Source organism: Lissotriton helveticus, chromosome 1_1, assembly GCF_964261635.1.
Source record: "Lissotriton helveticus chromosome 1_1, aLisHel1.1, whole genome shotgun sequence".
NCBI lineage: Eukaryota > Metazoa > Chordata > Amphibia > Caudata > Salamandridae > Lissotriton > Lissotriton helveticus.
The window spans coordinates 1,316,191,800-1,316,209,789 of record NC_136057.1 but is presented as its reverse complement, the minus strand read 5'-3'; the positions used below and the strand labels follow the sequence as shown (position 1 = coordinate 1,316,209,789).

Genomic DNA, 17,990 nt, shown 5'->3' with positions numbered 1-17,990 from the left:
GCCTCTGGTCTCCGGCGGAGTCCTGGCTCCATATCAACGTTTTGGAGCTGCGGGCGATTCGTCTAGCACTGAAGGCATTCCTCCCCTCTGTCCGGGGGAGTGTAGTGCAGGTGTTCATGGACAACACCACCGCCATGTGGTACTGCAACAAACAGGGCAGGGTGGGGTCGTGGACCCTTTGCCAGAAGGCTCTGCGCCTCCGGCAGTGGCTGGAACATCAGGGCGTGACCCTGGTGGTTCAACACCTGGCAGGTTCTCTGAACGCCAGGGCGGACGAACTCGGACGTGGCGCAAGGCCTCTTTCAGAAGTGGGGAGAGCCTTGGTTAGATCTATTCGCCACCGAAGAGAACGCGCAATGTCATCAGTTCTGCGCGTTGGAATTTCCAAGGCGGCACTCGCTCGGAGACGCTTTTCGTCGCGAGTGGAGTTGCGGTCTGTTGTACGCCTTTCCGCCTATACCACTTCTGCCCAGAGTGCTGAAGAAGATCAAGCGCGACCTGGCCCAAGTCATCCTTGTGGCTCCGGACTGGGCACGAAGGTACTGGTATCCCGAGCTACTCAGTATGTCAGCCGATCCCCCGGTTCGTCTGCCTCTTCAGGAGGACCTTCTGTCGCAGCAGCAGGGGACGGTCCTCCACCCGAACCTGTCCAGTCTCCACCTCCATGCTTGGAGATTGAGCGACGACAGTTGAGGCCATTTGACTTGCATCCTGAAGTCTGTAATGTCATTCTGGCAGCCAGGCGTCCCTTCACAAAATCGGTATATGCCTGCAGGTGGAATAAGTTTGTGGCATGGTGCACAGCAAAGGCTGTGGATCCACTTTCTGCCCCTCTTTCTGAGGTTCTTCTCTTCCTTCTTTATCTTGCCCAGCAGGGCTCTGCTCTGGGCACTATCAAGGGCTACCTTTCTGCCCTTTCCACCTTCCTAAGGCTGCCTGATCAACCTTCTTTGTTCAAGTCCCCTATTGCAACTTGTTTTCTGAAGGGCATCACACACATGTTTCCTCCTGTAACTGTCGTGATGCCCCAGTGGGACTTGAACCTTGTACTTACGTACCTAATGTGTGCTCCCTTTGAGCCGCTCCATAACTGTCCTCTCCGTCTTCTTACATTGAAGACTGCTTTCCTGGTTGCCATCACCTCTGCCAGGAGAGTGAGTGAGCTCCAGGCTCTTTCTTCCACACCTCCTTTCCTCTCTGTTCATCCGGACAAGGTTGTGTTGCGGACAAGACCCTCTTTCCTGCCCAAGGTTGTCACGGCCTTCCATATCGGGCAGTCCATTAACTTGCCCACCTTCTTTCCGCCTCCGCATCCCTCAAAAGAGGAAGAGAGGCTGCACCGTCTGGACCCAAAACGTGCGCTCTCTTACTATCTGGATCGCACACGCCAGTTCCGGGGGGATGACCAACTCTTTGTTGGTTACGTGGGCGCTAAGAAGGGAAAGGCAGTGTACAAGCGGACCATCTCTTGGTGGATCATCTTGTGTATCCAGGCATGTTACTCCTTGGCTAAGAAGGAGCCCCCTGTTGGATTGAGGGCTCATTCCACTCGGGCCACGGCGACTACCACTGCCCTGGGCCGGGGAGTGCCCTTGCAGGACATTTGCCAGGCAGCTACGTGGGCCTCGCTGCACATGTTTGCAAGACACTATTGCCTGGACAGTCAAGTTCGGAGGGATGGCTTCTTTGGCCGTTCTGTCCTCCAGGACTTTCTGGTGAGATTATTGGTTCGCAGACCCACCACCGGGGTTGGTATTGCTGGGGAATCTATTCTAAGGTAAGGAATCTATCACTAACGTGTCTCTTTCAGATGCACAAGTTACTACTTGTGTAACGATATATCTGTAGGAGACATTAGTTAGTGATAGATTCCTTACCGACCCACCCATCCTCCCAGTTCTGCGAACCGATATCTAGGGTTAAGGTCATCCCCTTCAGGGCCCTAGTTTCAATGGCACCAGTGTTGGTTTTTAACATGGCTCTGCGTTTCTGGCGCGGAAAAGCTGTGTCTAAGAACTGACGTCAGCACGCGGAGGCGGCGTCTAAGTACTCCGACGACGTCATCACGGCGCCCACGATGCCGACGACGGACGCGGAGCCGCAGACGACGTCTACCGACGCGCAAGGATACTGCTACGCAAAAAATTCCGGATCCAGTCTGACGCCTGGGGATATTCTAAGGTAAGGAATCTATCACTAACTAATGTCTCTTACAGATATATCGTTACACAAGTAGTAACTTGTGCTTCTGTTACATAAGACACATTTTTCTCATACTTAAATAGTGTCAACCCCTGCCCTGGCTCCATGAAACCTACATCCAAACTGACTCTATTAGCAAAACAACAAAAACACAACACCTAAAAAAAGTTATGCTTAGAATCTATATTGTTCACACATATGTGGGGGATCCTGCCGTAGGTCCCACCTAAGAAACCAAATCTTGTATATGTTCTGATTCCCTTTTATAAAGTTGTATACAAATTGTTTTGTGTCATATTGCAACATTTACATAGCACGTACTAAACGTATGTGGGGCACTGAAGGCTTTGACGAATTAGCTTTATGTAGAGATTTATAAAGGGAGAATGAAAAATGTACTAGCAAGCAGAACGGAAAGTTTCAATTCTATTGAGGACTCGGAGGCGAAGATTATACTATTCTTTCTCCACTTCATTGAATAGCAGCCATTCAAAGTGATTATTAAAAAAACTACCATTCAAATGAAACATAGGGAATGCCACAAAGTTTTAACACACTTTGGGCTAGATGTAGGTAATAGCAAATTACCGAATGGTAAATACCGAATTTTACTGATTCGGTATTTACTAATCGGTAATTGCTATGTAGGAAAAAAAATCGGTAAAAATACCGAATCGGTAAGATTTGGTATTTACCGATTCTGTAATTACAGAATCTGTATTTGTCATTGATTCCTATGGGCCTTGAAGGCCATTGGAATCAATGGCAAATACCGATTCGGTAATTACCGAATAGGTAAAATGACCGATTTGACAAGGGGGACAGGGTGTCACTTTGACACCCTGTTGTACCCCTGTTTCTGGCTGTAGGGCATGTATGTGTGCCACAGGGCACAGGTGTACATGCACAGATGTGCATGTACACTAAAATACGTTATTTACCATGCAATAGTATTACATGGTAAATAACGAATCGGTAATGGCTTGTGGCACTGTTTTCAGTGCCACCTACATCTGTATTTACCGATTCGGTATTTTACCGAATCGGTAAATATACCGATTCTGTATGTTTTGAGGCCCGTACATCTCCATTGGCAAATACCGGTCGTTACCGACCGGTATTTGCTGACCTACATCTGGCCCAGAGTGTCCAGGTGAGTCCACCAATCACAGGGCTCCCAACACCTCATAGTCCTCTGTTAGTCTCCACTACCCCTCTTTCGTCGCTCAAGGTCAGCCAGCTTGGACGCTTCACGACTCCTGTTTGCTGGAATTTCCTGCCAGAAGCAAACAATACAATTAGGCAACAGCCATGGCTAAGAATTGGCCCTGTCGGGGGAAAGTCACGGAAAACTACAAATGAGAGCATGAAGGGTCAAGGTAAACCTGAGTAAACTAAATAATTTAAGTTACAATAAGTTGTATCCTGGGTGGGATAATCCTCGTCTATGAGTCCTTAATAGAATTGAAACTTTCCGTTACGCTAGGTAGGACATTTTTCATTCTATGTCAGTACCGGAGGCAAGGATTATGCTTGTTTAAAGCTTGCTCACCACCGAGTGAACCATGTCACTCACCAATTTGAAGTAAAACCGCTTGAAGGTAGAGTCTGAAGACCAATCTGCTGCGTTCAGAATGTCTTCCAGACGAGCTCCGAGGGTAAATGCTTTAGAGACCATCGCCCCTCTGGTGGAATCAGCACCAAAGGCCCAGGGATCAATGCCGGCTTCCTGGATCACCCATCGCACCCAACGGGCTGTAGTGGGGGAGGAAAAAGCTTTATACAGCTTTTTAATGGCGATGAGCAGTTGACTTTCACCTGGGGGGACGAATGTCCTCCAACATCTCCTCACATAGTTTGAGACAGGACACCACGCACAGCTTCGGGGAGTCAGGGAAGGCAGGATAGGAACTGTACTTAGTTCCCGTCTTTATCCGCCTACGGATTGTAAACGTAACCCCTAAAGGGGAGAAAATTCTACCTGACACGTCCAGAGCCCAGACGTCCGAAACCCGTCTACACAGGACTAGGTAAAGGAGCATGGCTAGTTTTGCCGAAAGCTCCTTCTGCGAAATGAATCTATTCGGTTGCCAGGAGAGGAACAGGTTCAGGACCTAATTGAAGTCCCAAAGGACGGAATATCTGGGCTCTCAAGGCAAGGATATACGGATACCTCAGAGTAGGCGACAGACCAAAGGATGTTCCCCCACCGGGGAGCCATCCACCAAGCTGTGACCTGCTGAAATAGCAAAATGGAAGGTATTAATCGTTCTGTAAACCAGGTCTTCCTCCTCCAGGCTAGCCCAAAAATTCAGAACAAAGGTCACATCTGCTGAAATGGGATTGATACCCCATCACACACACCAACTGCACCACCTTCTCCAGGTTGAGCGGTAATGTTTAATGGTACTGTCAGCCCAGGCCTTTGACATGAACTTCTCAGCTACTCCCGAAAGGCCTGGGACCGCCCATCTTCCTTCGTAATCGGCCACACCAGGGCTTGGGAACCTTGCATGATGAGCGGATGGGGATCCTTGTCTGGGTTGAAAAGAAGTGCTGGAAAGCAGGGGAGAGGGATTGGAGAATCCCAAGAAAGTTCCAGTAGAACCGGAAACCAAACTTGCGAACTCCAAATTGGGAGTTTATCACCACACTCGACCGCTGGCATCAAACTTGGGCCAATACTGTTGTTGTCTTCGTGAACTGGGGAAAAGCAGAACCCGCTTCCTCTCGCCAGTCCTGTAGGAATAGGTCAGTTTTCTCCAACATGGGATCCGGTCTCCAGCTGAAGAACCGGGGAATCTGGTGGTCCAGCCTGGAAGCGAAGAAGTCCACTGGAAAGGGACCCCATACTCACTGGAGATCTGCAAACACTTCCGGGTGTAGCTTCCAGAGACTCGCATTGTTGAAATGGCTTCAGTGGAAATCCGCCACCTGATTGTCCTGTCCGGGAAGGTATTGCGCTCTGACAGAGATCTGGTGGCTTAGGCAATACTGTCTAAAATTCGCTGCCAGGTCCGAAATGGCCTTCGACCTTGTGCTACCAAGGTGATTGATATAGCGGACCGCTGAAATATTGCCCACTTTGAGGAGGACGCTTTCGCATTGGCATTGGTTAGGGTTCAAATTACTAGAACGAAAGAATGGCTTATGGTCTTTGATTTCGGCCCAGCTGGAAGTGAAAATAAGAAAGCCTCTTCCCCACCTAGCGATTGTTACTCCAAATGGAAAGCAGACAACCTGCAGGCACTTCTGAATGGGTCCGGGTGTCGACAAGTTACACCGGGAGGAAGTCAGCATATTTCACTGGGCCCAGCCTGGAATACTCATCTGTATCAATAATAGTAGCTAGATCAGGGGTTGGGTTGGATATTCCCCTTATTTCCTGCAGTGAATTAACGTGGCCTACTAATTATTTCTTTAATCTTCTATTCCTCCTACGCAGTTCAACGCATTTTCTACTCCGTCACACTCCCTCTTTTTTACCTCAACCTACTACCCCTCACACACACCTTTCTTATGCTTCTAAACCTTGATTACTAGTAGCCCTGAATAGGGTGAGATATTTACCGCACCCAGAAAATATCTGTCCTCTCGGGTGCTGTATGTAATTGATGAAGTACATACTTATTCACAGATTTCCTCTGGAAAATGTGGAATTACATTTGGAATTGGTGCTTTCTACTTCAAATTTCATATATCTCAGGGTTCACTGTTTTTTTTTGTTACCAAGGTGAGTTTTGAAGAGATTTGGTGACTTTACACAGTGATGGAAATTCAATGGCCCACTTTGTTTAGAGCCTGACCCATTAATTTTGCATTCAAGCTTAGATCTGGCCGGACTCTTCTTTTCTACACAGCCTACCCCTCCGAAGCTAGGCACTTCCAGTGAATGGATAGCATCTTTGAAATACTTTAGTTGGTGTGGGTCTGAAAATGTTTACCTGAGGGCATTCTGAAAAATTCAGACAGTGCAAAGCAGATATCTTTTGAAATGTGGTTCTGACCAAAATTGTAGAAATAGAACTGTACGATGACAATTGCGGGATTGACTAACTGATGTTGTTTAAAACTAGAGAGCTTTCTGAATTGAATAAACTAAATATTCTTTTTAAACAAGTTAAGTTGACTTTGGTATATAAATCCACTGAAGAAATATACACAATGCTGCAATGAAGTGGAAATAATTCAGCCATTAACTGATTTCGAATTGTTCTGAAGAAGGCTGCAATAATTTGTGGGATAGCTGATACATCATATCAACTTGCAGACAACAATTTGACCTTGTTTTTAGGTTTTAGGACTCCTTTTTTGTTTGTATTCAAATTAAGTTATGCCAAGGTACATGCATTATATGTGTGTAGGCAGATATACATGCAAAATATTTTTTTAAGGATTATATTGTTGTGGAGTGGTTAAGGAACACAACATAATTTTCTTTCTAATTTTTAATGCATTTATCATTTTAATTAATGTCCTTAGACAATAGCTGTTTAGTATTTCTGCCTTTTTTGATAATAATGTAGTAAGACAATATTTGCTTTTTTTCTGTATGTGTCAATGTATCAAATATTTACATTTGAATAAAGTATTAAGAAGAACATATTTTTGTGCATATAAATAAAAGAAATATATACATTTAATCACATGTTCAATTAGTCCCATTTGGTATATTTTCTAAATAAGGAGTGGTTATTGTCTTTATCCTGTGGGTGGGCTAAGTACCTGTGTTCCAGCAAGCTTATTTTTTTCAGAATGAGGGTTCATAAACAAAAGAATAGGGTTCACTGTGCTTTCTAGAATTTGTTGATACAGAGTCCCTTAACATGGGCTCTTCTGGTAGCTGTGCACCAGTCACACCAGAGCCAGGCTAAACCATTTGGATGCCAGCTCCAATAATCAACCCAGTTTCAGGTTGGCCTAAGCTTCAGTAACCAAGACAGTTTTCGATTGGCCTAATGTTGCTTAATTAACAAATGCTATGATTAGAAAGGGAAGTGTCAAAAATGAACATAGATTAGTAGGCATTGTGCACTTGGATCAAGCAGCATCACCATGGAAAACCTTTAGAAGCTCTACCATGATTTAAATATTATTACAACAAACAACAGTTATATATTTGTTTGTATTCTGTAGCCATTACAAGTCGTAAGAAACCGGATCCGAAAATTGAAGTCGACTGATACTAAAGAACTGCCACAGGCCAGACACAGTTCTAGTGAAGTACACATGCCACACCATCTTGGTTACATCCCAATTCTCAAAACTATGGTACAGTTCTTTCATAGATATTAAGAGATGTGTCCTTGAATAAGCATTGCAAGAAATGTAAAAGTATATCAATGATCAATGCACCAACATTTTATTACAGAATAATCATTGTTTAAAAAGAAATCTGGAAAAGGAGTATTTGTTCCTTCATACAAATAAAAAAGAGATCCAAATGATAGGATATTAAATAGTAGTATCTATGTGTTATCTGAAGATGTAAGCCTCATCCTAAATTCGTATTAGCCCTGCATTCCGACAGTACGGCACTAGTGCTTAGAATGTGAGAGGTATAAATGGGACAAGAGAGTTTGGAAGAAAGAAACTAAGGCGATAGGACAGGTAGAGGCAAATGAGCACGAAGTCAAGAAACAAGAAATTAAACAGAAAGAGAAAGACAGAATTCAACGAAAACAAACTTTCTAGAGCCATGAAGCTGAATGTTCTTGGACTAACAATTAATGCTAATATGATGCGTACATACGTAAGGAGCACAGAAGAATATCACTCCTTAAGCCATCACACCCCAAAGGATTATGTTCCCAACTATGCTGTAGCAACTAGTGTGATTGCAGGATGTGACTAGAGGATGAGGAAGTGACTACCTTACTGTGCAGTTATGCAACTGATGATAGTGACAAAAAGAAGTGTGAATGTATGAAGGATCTCATCAATGGAAGAAATAGGGCATACAGCAGCTCCACAAAAAGAAGTACAAAGAAGATGCTGAGTGAGAAGTGGGAGACCTTTATGCATGGCATTCATTAATGTTTCAGTGGGCAAGTGAAATAGATAAAGAGGGCAATCTTTGAAGGGTTGTTTAATCTGCTACTATGAGTACCTTTGGATCCTTTCCCAGTAGAGCTGTGTCAGCGTTTAGCATTTCTGTAGATCCCCTAATGGTTGTTTTAGCCACAAACTGCCTGGCCTTATTAGGGAGTCCGCTGGCCTCTCATGGGGCCCTAGTAATGTAAGTTGAATAGCTTAAGAATGGGTACACTTAGATATCAATCAGCCCTTATTCAACTAAATCTCACCCCCACTCGGTGCCTCATTAGGTATGGGCAACCAGTCAGCAGCTGATATTCTGAAAGTCAAAAAGGAAATAATGCTGCACTAAATCTTCTTCCTTGATTTGTGTTATGTCACATCACCAGTCCAAAGGAACCTCTATTTTCCGAACCTGACCTTGGGCCTTGAGTACAAAGGTTGGGTCAAAGTGCCCACCTCTCTAGCCAGGTTTTAGCATTTCATTCATAATCTTGGTCACAGTACTTCCAGCTAGTGCCTCTGTGCTCTATTAAAAATGTGTGGCTCAGGTCCCAAATCCCTGTTTTGGCCTTAGGGTCCCAAATAAAATCCAGACCTAATTTTTTTCCAATGTTAGCTTCAACATCTCCCTCCTAACCTCTGCACTAGTGTCCCTTTTCCAACAATAATCACCGCAGTATAGCTTCAATTCCAACCTTTGCATTTCTACTCTAATTGTTTCATTTAGGTGAAGGCGATTCTGCTAGTCCAAGATGGCCTGATTTAACAGAGTATCTTCAGCTGGCTTCGAACTGGAAAAATTGTATCCAAAGCCTTGGGTACCCCTGATACACATGCATTATCATGTCCATAGGAAGTAAATGAAGTCCAGACAGTAAGGGGCTCATAACGATGGCGGGCAGACCTGAGTCCGCCCGCCATTGTTGCGGTGTTTGGGACCGCCCGCCAGACATGCAGCAGTCTCACCACTGCAATTACGATGCGCCCGCCACATTGGTGGGCGCATCCAGGGAGATTAACATTGCGGACATTGTTTCAGTTGTTTTGCGGGGGAGTTGGGGGGGGATTGTTTTAGCATGTCGCAAGCATCATACGTACTCACGCCCTTTAGGCCCCGTGCACGGGCCCCTTGAAAAACTCTTGACTCGATGCAGGACACGCAAGCAAATAGCCCGGTTGGGGAAGGACTGGCCCAAGGCGGGATTAAGATTCTAACGTGGAATGCTAACGGCCTTGGCAGCAAGATTAAGCGGGGGTTACTACACAACTATGTGAAGAGGTTAGGATCTGACGTCATACTGCTACAAGAAACACACTTGCAGGGCACCAAATGCACCTTTCTCTCCAAAGGAGAGTACAGAGTCCTCGCCCATGCAGGGTTCACGTCGGGCTCAAGGGGGGTAGGAATACTGATTAAAAAACACCCACCATATCAAATAACACAGACATGGATTGATCCTCTGGGGACGTAGGCGGGAGTGAGGGGACACTGGAGAAGGCAGGAGTACACATTTATCTCAGTCTATGCACCGCCCAAACTGCAGACAAGTACACTCAGAGCCGTCACTGATATCTTCCTGAACACGTCAGACACTGTGCAAATACTGGGGGGCGACTTTAACGATGTCATAGACCCGGCAACAGATAGGACGGGAGACAGAGATAGGGCCCCGACCCCCACTTTGCTAGCTAGGATGATGACTGCAATGGGCTTGGTGGATGTGTGGAGATGGCTCCACCCGGAGACTAGGGCATACTCATTCTTCTCCGGAGCACATAAAGTATATTCCCGGTTAGATTATATCTTCATGGCCAGACAGGCGCTGCATCTCACCGACACGGCGGAGTACCAGGCGCGGGGCATATCGGACCACTCGCCCCTGTTGGCTGGGGTGGGGGGGGAAGGGACAGGAGGCGCGCTATGTGGCGTCTAGCGGCGTGGGATCTTCAAAACGCAGACATATTGCGAGGCCTGCGGATGTAAAGGTGTACATCGCGGAAAATGAGGGCTCAGTTTCGTCCCGGGTGGTGTTTTGGGAAGCCCTTAAGGCGGTACTGCGAGACAGGGAACAGAACAGGGTGGCGGGGGAAAAGAGGAAAGTGAGGGAGGAGGCTCGATTGCTGGAAGTCCAGATTCTGGCCTTGGAACAGAAACATCAGAATACTAGAGACGTGGGGGCCCTCAGACAGCTCTCAGACGTACAGCGTCAGTATAGACAGTATAGACACCTGGTGACAGGGGAGGCTAAGACACTGGCCCTGGCGACGCTACACCGTCTGTACGACGTAGGAGATAAGTCTGGGAGGTTACTGGCATGGCTCAGTAGGAAAGAGAGAGATGTGAGATGGGTGGAGAGGGTAAGAGACAGTCAGGGGGCTGGGTACGAGCAGACGAGCAAATAGCGGGGACCTTTGCGAGGTACTACCGATCCTTTTATGAAGCCAGGGACCTGGGGTCGCAGGAGGACGCGATGCAATACATGAGCCACATCGAGCTCCCGATCCTTCGCGGAGGACGACCAATGGCCCTAATGGCTTCCCGGCGGAATTTTTTAAAAAGACGGCAGACCTACTGGTCCGTCATTTACTGGGACTCTTCGAGGACGCAGTGGAAGAGGGAGAGTTGCCGCTAGATCTCCGCCAAGCCACAATCATTCCGATATATAAAGAGGGTAAGCCACCCGATGACTGCACGTCCTATAGACCCATTTCGCTTTTAAATGTGGAGGTGAAGCTTCTTGCAACGATATTAGCTCTTCGCCTGAGGAGGGTGATATCGGGACTTGTGTACCTTGACCAAACGGGATTCCTCCCTGATAGGGCGACCAGATACAACCTCAGGCGGACCCATAATTGGTTAATGGATGTACGCGCTAGAAGAGACCCACACCTGTTTCTATCCATTGGCACAGAAACGGCGTTTGATGCAGTCCACTGGCCCTTTTTTGAAGGTGTACTGGTCCGATTTGGCTTCGGGCCCAAATATAGGACATGGATACGACTGCTGTACACCGATCCTAGGGCGAGGGTTAGAGTCATTGGGGTGTTGTCGGAGGATTTCCCAATACGGCGGGGCAACAGGCAGGGGTGCCCCTGTCCCCTCTGTTGTTCGCACTCACCATAGAGGTGATGGCATGTGCAGTCAGACAGAATGCGGAGATCAGGGGGTTCCGAATAGGTCAGGCAGATACCGCAGAGGAAAAAATATCCCTATATGCGGACGATGTCCTTCTGTACGTCTCGCACCTGGGCACTACGATACCAGCACTGTTCGCGGAATTGGCTCGCTTTGGTGCCCGAGCTGGCTACCAGATAAACTGGCATAAATCAATTCTTTACAATCCCCAAAGGGGGGAGGCGTGGCCCAATCTGCCGGGGAGGCTGCAGACGACAGAGGAGGGTTTCGTGTATCTAGGGATCTTTGTGACGAATGACAGTACCCTATCCTATGACAGGCATATCAGGCGAATATTGACTAACTTTGCAGAGGATGCGGCGCGGTGGAGATTGCTCCCGCTTACAATGCTGGGCCGTGAAGCAATGTTTAAAATGATATCGCTCCCGAGATTTTTGTACGCCTTCCAAAATGAATACTTCCCCCTCCGGCGGTGGGTCTTCCACGACATTCATGCGGAATTAAGGGCCTTCCTATGGCTGGGGAAACAGCCCCAGGTGGCGCTGACAACCCTACAAAGACACCAATATAACGGGGGAATTTCGCTGCCCAACATAGAAGCGTACTATTGGGCGGAACATTTGGTGCCTATAAATGAGTGGATACATGCCCCGGCCACACATCCCACCTATGCGTTAGAAAGACACAGCATAGAGAAGCACACATGCATACATTACCTATATGGAGTAAGGGGAGGGACAGACTTCTTCCTGCCACGAGAGACACGTTGGGGGTCTGGACAAGGGCAACAAAGGTTATGGGGTGGGAACGAAAACCGACAAAGCAAACTCCAATATGGAAATGTACCTGGTTGAGGGATCTGAGCAAGTTGGAGGGTTTCCTGAGCTGGGATGCTATTGGAATTTCGACACTGGTGATGTGATGAAGAGGGGAGAATTGCAGTCCTTTCCAGTACTGAGGAAGGAATATGGGCTACACCACACACAATATTTTAGATACACGCAGCTGAGACATGCCTGGAGGGCGGCGGGGGTTTTGACAGAGGCGCTTCCGGAGTATGCTCCATTGGAGGGTCGTCTTCTACAAGAACAGATCCCCGGTAGGGCGGTGTCTATGACCTACAGAACCTTGATGAATAACTTACCGGATGGACTTGGAAACCTCAGAGCTACCTGGGAGCCAGATGTAGGGGAAATGGATGAAGTGGACTGGGGTACGGTCCTGATGCACCCGAGAGAGGTAGCAATTAAATCCCGTTTAAGGCTTATCCAATACAATGTACTTCTCAGAACCTACTTCGATAGAGTCCGACTGCATAGAATAGGGAGGGCTACCGACCCGTGCTGCCTGCGTTGCGGCCAAGCTAGGGGGGACTTCTTTCACACTCTCTGGTCCTGCCCGGCAATTCATATTTTTTGGGGGGAAGTACTGAAAGAGCTGGGAGAGGTGTTGGAGGTCACCCTGCAGTTAGACCCTAAACTGGTCCTCCTAGGCATGACAAATGATGTAGACTTGACTCGCCCACTGCTGTTCTTCCTGGTGCTGGCCTTAGTGGTGGCTAAGAGAGACGTGGCCAGGAAATGGGGGCACCGGAGCTACCAAAGCTAGAGGATTGGCGGAGGGGTATGGATTTATATATGGCAGCTGAAAGAGTCACGTATAAGGCGAGGGGATGCCCTAAAAAGTTTGGTAGGGTGTTGGGCAAGTGGCGCTGTTATCATGGCCTGAATGGAGGTCTCTGATCTGGGCGAAGGGGGCAGGCTCCTGGTCTCAAATGGAGGGGAGAGGGTTGGGAAACACAGAAATGAATTAGAATGGGTCGGGGTGAGAGGTGTGACTGTACTGGCAGATCAAGAGGACTGCGTCAGGGTTTTACGGGCGGAGGGGGGAGGGCGGGGGGTTGAAGGGAGGGGTATGATGATCAATAATGACATGCTTGTTATGTGGTTGCACAATGGAAAAGTTAATAAACCTATTTTTAAAAAAAACATTGCGGACAGTGCTGATGGCTGCAGCACCTTACTCAATGTTAAAATGGCATGCACTGCATTTCCCTGCACTACTTGGCAGGCACCATGCGGTGCCTGCCACACATTGCAGGGAAATGCGGGGGGTACCATGGGTACCCTCCCCCCCAGTACAGAAACACCGCCTCCCACAACAAGGGGGGCCCGCAACCCCTTTCCACCTGTCTTTTCGCTGTGAGATGTCCACTGCAGAAAGACAGGCGGAAAGGGATATCGTAATCCCTATGGCGGTGCCTACGAGGCACCACCGCAATGCTACCCTATCTTTTGGTTCTGCAAGGCGGGCGGAAATGGACAGCCTTGCAGAACCCTACACTGCCCTGAGGTTTCCACATGGCATCATAATCTGGCGGGGGAAAACTGCTGTCAGATGGCAGAAGAACCGCCACCGCCGGCCTTGCGGTGGTGGTCCTTCCGCCATCCTACTCGGCCCCTTAAGCTCAATGTCCCACATAAGTCAAACAATACTGTCTTTATTACATTATCATCCCTGAGAGTTTCAGAACTTATCTGTTATGAGGCCATTTACTGAATGTGAAGAGGCCCCTTTCAATCATCATGATGTGTGTTTGTAAACATATAATGCAATTTTAACATTTTCTATAACTATATGTTCTGCTTGTCTAGGCAAGAAAAAACAATGGGCAAAAGTGTTGTAATAAACTTGTCTACAACAAAGATGCACTTTGTAATGACTGCTTATCACCAAAATGTTGGGCACAACTTTGAACTGCCATTGTTTCTGGATATAAGATGTTCCAGCAGGTCAGCTCAGCGTTCACCCTTTCACCTGAAGCTCTGTACAACTGTCCAGTGCGTGTCCGCCTCAAGCGAGGAATATACTTCAGGTTGAGGCAACAACTTACTACTGCTGCGTCTGAGAGCAGAAATGGCGTAGGCTGCCCGGATTGTAGATAACCTGACTTGATTCAGCTCAGAGTTCCAGTTTCAGTTGTTCCATGTGCTGCCTTGTAGATGTTTTCTTTGACAAAGTGCTGCCAAGATTCCAGCCTAGCCCAAACGCTGCAGCGAGACAGAGAGAGAGTCAAGAAGTCACTGGGGCAGACAGTTTTGTGATGTATATACTGCCTGCGGTCTCTCACCCCTCCCTGTATTGCCAAAACCGTAAGGCATCCCTTTAATGTTAGTGCACACCGGCAGTAGATTTTCTCATGGCCTGGAGTTCAATTACTGAGGACTGCTCAAATGACTGCTTGGGGCACCAAGGTTTGTGTTGGGCCCATGAGCCCTCTGCCCTACCCCTGACGCCCTCTATTATGCCTTTTTCCTCCGAACTGTTAATGGTCTAGAACCACCTTTATTAATGTAGCTGCCCTGATGTGAGAAGGAGAAGATTGTTAGTCACGGTGAGATTAAGTGATTTGCCCAGAATCACAGGTAGTTGATCGTCCCTGCCATGACTCGAATCCGGGTTCCCCAGCTTCCAGGTCAACCCATCTAGTTGTTAGGGCACATCCTCTCCCTTGCACTGCATGTAGATTGGTTCCAGAGAATGCACCTAGTCAATTGTAGCGCAACCGGTGATACAGAGTATAGCAGTTCTGTTGAGTCCATTTAGGTCTTAAAACCTAAATACCGCTCATCAAAGTTTCTACATCTGTATCATAATCCAAAGAAAGGTGGAAAGTATGCCCCACCATGCACAGTCTTGTCATCAATGATGTCATTTCAGATGCAGCAGTAATGTCATAAATGATGTCATAGATCACGTCATGATCCTTAACCTTGGGATAACTTGCCTGTTCTGGTAGACTATACGGCAATTACTCATTTGCCCCTGAATGACGTAATCAATTGGTACACATCTAGAATGGTGAGAACCTCTCTCGCACATGGATTCTGAAAACCCAAACATTTACTAGAGTACCAGCCTCTCAGCTTCAGTGACCTCATACTGCACCCAAACACTTCTAGATAAAAGAACACACAGAGCAGAATAGACATGCATTATAACATTGAACAACTTTAGCAGTGTGTTACCATGCTTGCTTAAGGCACTCAAAACACACAAGCACGAATGGTTAAATTCATGCTTAAAACCAAACATAAAATTAGACGTTAACGCTATGATTGCTTTATCATACTAATTAAATGACTGACTTAGTCTTGCTTTTCTGTTAATCCAGTGTTGTAATGAAGCCATTTCCAACCAGTAATTTAGCGACACGTGAGATATTTATATGCCTTGTTGTTTATTGCCGAATTGAGGCCATTAAGCAGGTCTGTTATAAAAGTACGGTCTTGCAAATAAGTGTCTTTTACTTGCTTTCATTCTGCAGTCACTGATTAAGGAAGCAGACAGTGCATGTCCTTCAGGTGCAATGAGCAGCCGGCATGGATCTATAGTGAAGCAATTCCGATCTGATGTTTCCATTAAACGCTCAAACAAGGCCGACTGGAAGGAAGGCTATCCCACCAGCTTGACCCACGTGAAGGTAGAGTCCATCATGAATTTAGAGAAACCCATCAGCTTTTAACTACTGCATTTCGAAGGCAAAGCTATTCTGGGTACATTCGAAATTTAGGAAGAGATTTTCAAAAGGACTTGGTACCTCCAGAAAAGATTGGGTTTGGGTCCTGTATTTCGAAAAGCACAGGATATGAACTGGAGAACTGAGAGTCCTAGAAGTTCTTTACCTTCTTGAGATATACACCTCTAATAGATAGGAGGTTGTTGCATGGCAATGGCCTTACAAACTGTCATTTGTTTGAGTGGTGGGTTGAGCTTTTAGGGCCTTTCACCAAGATGTATTCTCCATCCCCCTGGTGCAAGTGAATGCGGCCTCTGCCTACCTGTGCCCTCTCAACACCTCCTCTACTGACTTAAAGGCTAGTACCTAGGCACATCAGTGGGGAATGGAGAGACAGGTGGAGTCAGCTGGGCCTGGTCAATATCAGCACGACCCTCGTCCAGGTGCACAGCAGCAAGAGCCAGTCACCACCAGCCTCTTGCTGACAGAACTGAACATGAACCCACGATTAACTTCTTAAAGGTACAGTGTGACACTGAATCCAGTACTGTATCCAGTACCAGATACAGAGGCAGCTTCATTACAATCCAGAAGAGTGCATACCTTGTACATCCATTAAATACACTGATTGTCTGATCATGATGTTCTTCCCACACCATCTCCCTGAGTAAGCCTTGGACTGCTCTGCCTTGCTATCCTGAGGGTTAAATGCAACCCCACTTCCCAGGGCACTTGTAATGAGGGCCAAAGAGGGGGTGCATTTCAAGTACCTTCATTTAAAATATTCCTAATGAGTTCAGAGTCTCTACATGCACATTTTGTGGTGGTTTCTATCTGAGACTGCTATGGTTCACACAAGAGGCACTCAAGAAATAGGCGGTGAATCTTCCATCCTAAACTGGGTGGCAGTCCACCATTATTTCCAGTGGTTTGGAGTTATTACATTGCTGTCCTCACTGGTAAGGTCGGTGGCAGTTCATCCTAGGGAGTGCTGCCTTCAGTCACTACCTAAGCAGAGCAGCAGAATGACGAGGACAGCAGACAGACATCCACTATCCTCTAAATCATTCTCTTTGGGAGATGTTTGTTGGGTCAATGACACATTTAAATATTTGGCAAACCGCACGTTGACACCATAACCTGCAAAGGTTGAATACTTTTAATAGGAGGCGCCATAGTCCAATAAAAGCAGTGCCAACTCTCCAGCACTTCAAATGATACCAAACCAAACATCACTGTCTCACTTCTATCCAATCTGTAGCCACTCAAAGAACAAGAGAACCAGAATAATACCTGGAAGGAAATGAACAAAAGCAGAGATTCCTCTAAAGACAAGAAACAATCAGGCGATGTGGATAAACAATCTTCCTCTTCCACCAGCCTTTTTCCTAAACTCATCAAGGTAAGGGTAGAGCAAATGTACAAAATAACTTTTTTTTCAAAGCTTTATTTATTCAGCATGACTTAAAAGCAACAAATTACATTGTGATGAGAGCATGAAGCAAATATAGGACATCGTTCATTCAAATACATCTAACCAGTGTTCATTTTCTCTCTATGTGATGCCCTTCCATCTCCCTCTCTGTCTTCGAGTCATGACCCTTTTACCAAAGCAACCCTAAACAAAAAGAAAGAAAAGCACCCTAACGTTGTTGTAAACAAGACCCCTCCCACTACCCTCACCACTCCTTCCCTGCTGGTGGTAAATAATCTTTCTGAATGGCAATGAGTAGTCGGTCTGGCATCAGAACCGAGGTTCATGCCCTAAGTTATTCTTGCAGGGCCAAAAGGGATTAGATGTATATCTGAAAGTGTTTGGGCAAGGGTGAGAAACCATCCTAAAGCTGAAAAAGGTGGGCATACTGCTAATGGGAGGCCACTCGAGAGAAAGGAAACCAGCAGGCTCCACCGATATTCAAAACTTTTATATTCATCTATGAAGATATCTGCTAATCTTTCCATCATGAGTTGTCTCCAGAGCCGTGAGTGCCATAATGACACAGCCGGAGCCTCTCTCTTTTTCCAAGCTGCCGCTATTGTTGTTTTGGCTACTCCTAGACATGCCCATAAAATCACGCTATCTGCTTTTGTCTG

At 46.7% G+C, this 17,990-nt stretch overlaps 1 protein-coding gene across 17 annotated transcripts in view; it reads left to right on the top strand.

Annotated features, from left to right (window-relative positions):
• Positions 1-17,990, top strand: part of LOC144823305 (uncharacterized) — a 559,034-nt gene that overhangs the window by 322,099 nt on the left and 218,945 nt on the right. For 13 of the 17 annotated variants that reach the window (XM_078681830.1, XM_078681822.1, XM_078681741.1 and 10 more), the window contains 3 exons: positions 7,339-7,473; positions 15,705-15,860; positions 17,158-17,298. In XM_078681830.1, coding sequence (XP_078537956.1) covers positions 7,339-7,473; positions 15,705-15,860; positions 17,158-17,298 — 432 coding nt within the window. The remainder of the gene's footprint in view (positions 1-7,338; positions 7,474-15,704; positions 15,861-17,157; positions 17,299-17,990) is intronic. The other 4 variants (XM_078681839.1, XM_078681818.1, XM_078681784.1 and 1 more) reach the window with 3 other exon arrangements.